The following is a 2729-nucleotide window of genomic DNA, read 5'->3' on the forward strand; positions in this document are numbered from 1 at the left end:
CATATAAATCGACCCATTCACAGATGTATCTTTCAAATATGCAAGATTGGCCAGAGGTACCAAGCGGAGGCAGCTTTAGAGTGTTCAAGAAAAAAGAAAACTTAGTTCAAAAGCATTATCCACCGAAGAAATATTAAAAATCATCCAAAGCTACGACGAGGAAACCTCCGATGGAGCACAAAAAAGTTGTTTCACCTTTGCTCATTTGTATTTGCCTGGAGAGGCAATGAGGCCGTAAACTGAAAGATTCACTTTTTCCAGAAGGAATTTGATGTTATGGGAGAATTTATGGGCCGAATTGATAGGCGAGCGGCGCCCCCCTAATTTGACGCTTAAAAATCGAAAAAGCGACCATGATAGGTGAATGGCAAATGTTGGTCATTGTGTAGGTATATTTTCGAGGTCGTTGAATCCGAATATGAAGTTTATTTTTATCTAGAATTGGTGGAACATGTTCAGAAATCAAATTTTATGCAAATATGCGAAAAATCAATTTTGATGCTTTTTCAATTTTACCTCGCTGTACCTTTGGTCGCTGTAAATATTTCCTTTTGAAAATTTTACTGTGTCATCTTTAAAGGATTTAGATAACAATGAGATTTGTCCTAGATGTTTAGACAAATTAATAAAGAAAACGTTAATTTTTAAACATTTTGTCGTCAGATTTTTTTAGTTTCATGTTTACTTAAAAAAGTTGCTGCACAAAGACCAACTTCTCCTCCACGTGGTGTGTGGTGGTAACAGCTTCGAGCTGATGTGGATAGGGTCCCAGGCCCCTAGACACGTCACAAAGAGGCTGGCTAACGAAGCTCTGGCGTACGCAAATACCGGGAACAACAGCGTGGAGAGGGAGTGTTGTGGACGGGTGGGTGCGGAGGTAACTGAACTAATCGTTCGGGACCTCTGCGGGCATCCGGAAACAATGCAAACTTGTGGAAACCTGCCCGGTATATACCGTGTTGGTAAGCCGGTGGTTGTAGAGGATGTGCTTACCGATGTGGGGGCTTGCCTTGATTGGCTGGCCAAGTGGAAGGGAACCACAGAAATTCCCCTCAAGCCAAGGTGGAACAGCATAAGCCGAAGGCTTGGCGTGGCGCAGGAATTGCGTCGCGGGGCTAAGAGGTTGCTTAGTCACGATTATGCGGACTCCGGGTACCAGGCGAAACCCAGGTTTCATTAGCCTTCTCCCGGCATGCGGGGCTCTGCTGAGAGTGACCATACATTCCCTAGCTACTCGTGGGACTAAAATGGACCAAGTAGGAGAAACTAAAAACAATGAGGGCAAAGAGGAAGAACAAAGCCTCAATCATCCCGAGGTTATGGAATTGGATCCAGTTCCAAGCCATAAATCGGAGGATGAGCTTTTAAAAAGCAGCGGAGACGAGCAAAGTATCGCTCAAGGGCCAAAAAAGGCCGAAAGAGAGAAACTGAGTGGCGCTGCCCGTAAAAGGCTTAAGTACCTGTTAAAACAAGGCCTCAAATATGAAGAGGCTCGACAACAGGCATAAAAGCCTATACAAAAACCACCCGAGGATGTATCCAAGGGCAAAGGGTCCAAGAGGATCCGGTCTGAGGAGAGCACGCCAGAAAATCCTAAGAAAAAGCGAGTTGGCACCACCGTTGGGATAACCAGCGGTGGTGAAGAAAACAAACCATCCTATGGACAGGTTGCAGCTGCAATAAGGGTAGGAATAATGCCCAAAAACCATCCAGAATCTTCACTAACAGTGGAACAACTAGCCGCAACGAAAGAGAAGATTCTGGAAAAAATAGTGGAGCTGGATCCAAAGGCAACAATTAGGCCTAAATTCAGTAACCTACAATTCAGACCAGGTTGGATGCTTCTATCTTGTGCTGACAAAGCCACAGTTGAGTGGCTTAAAAGCATAATTCAGGAGCTGCAGCCACAGGAGGGTATCTCGCTGAGACTGGAAGAGGAAAGCAATATTCCTCACTCCGAGATCTTTGTGACATATCTTCCTGATAGTCTGAACACCACGAATGCAAAAATTCTTCGATTCTTAGAGGTCCAAAATGAAGACCTCAACTCACAGAATTGGAGAGTTGTAAGAAGGGTTGACAAAGGCCCTACTGTAGAGCTCACTCTTTCAATGGACCCTAACCCCGCTGAAAGGGTGAAACAAAATGGCTATAAAGCCAACTATAAATTTGGCCAGGTAAGAATATTACCAAAAAAAGGCCATCCAAAACCTAGTGAGCCAGAAGCTGCTTCAACTAGTGAAGCAGCAAAAATGGCCACAAAAAGGGGGCCCAGGAAAAGGGCCCTGCGAAGTTCAAAAAGGATCAGATAAAGGTCCCAAAAGCCAGTAACATGGCTTCCAACAAAAATAATAGGTTTCTGCAGTTAAATCTCCATCACGCAAAAGCCGCAACTAGTGTGCTTAACAGGAGTTTTAGCAGAAACTTAACTGACATCGGGCTCATTCAAGAGCCCTGGGCTGACAAAGGACTTATCAAAAGACTTCCAAATAATACATGTAAGTTGATTTATTCACAAATGCATGACTTGCCAAGAGCAGCTTTGCTCATCTCTAAAAAACTAAAATTCATTTCTGTTCCGGAGTTTATCACAAGAGACTTAGCAACAGCTGAAGTGGAGCTCGCCACGGAAAGGGGCAAAAGGCAAATTATAATTGCCTCTGCCTATTTCCCGGGTGATGAAGTCCAACCTCCGCCAGAGGAAGTGAAAGGCCTCATCAGTTGGTGCA

General features: G+C 44.3%; 1 protein-coding gene across 1 annotated transcript; it reads left to right on the forward strand.

Moving 5' to 3' along the window:
- The first annotated feature begins 1694 nt into the window (after window positions 1-1694).
- Window positions 1695-2312, forward strand: LOC126891224 (uncharacterized). Its single transcript, XM_050660406.1, has one exon. The coding sequence runs from the start codon at window positions 1695-1697 to the stop codon at window positions 2310-2312; it is 618 nt and encodes a 205-aa protein (XP_050516363.1).
- Window positions 2313-2729: the final 417 nt, after the last annotated feature.

This window comes from Diabrotica virgifera, chromosome 9 (genome assembly GCF_917563875.1).
Source record: "Diabrotica virgifera virgifera chromosome 9, PGI_DIABVI_V3a".
Classification (NCBI taxonomy): domain Eukaryota; kingdom Metazoa; phylum Arthropoda; class Insecta; order Coleoptera; family Chrysomelidae; genus Diabrotica; species Diabrotica virgifera.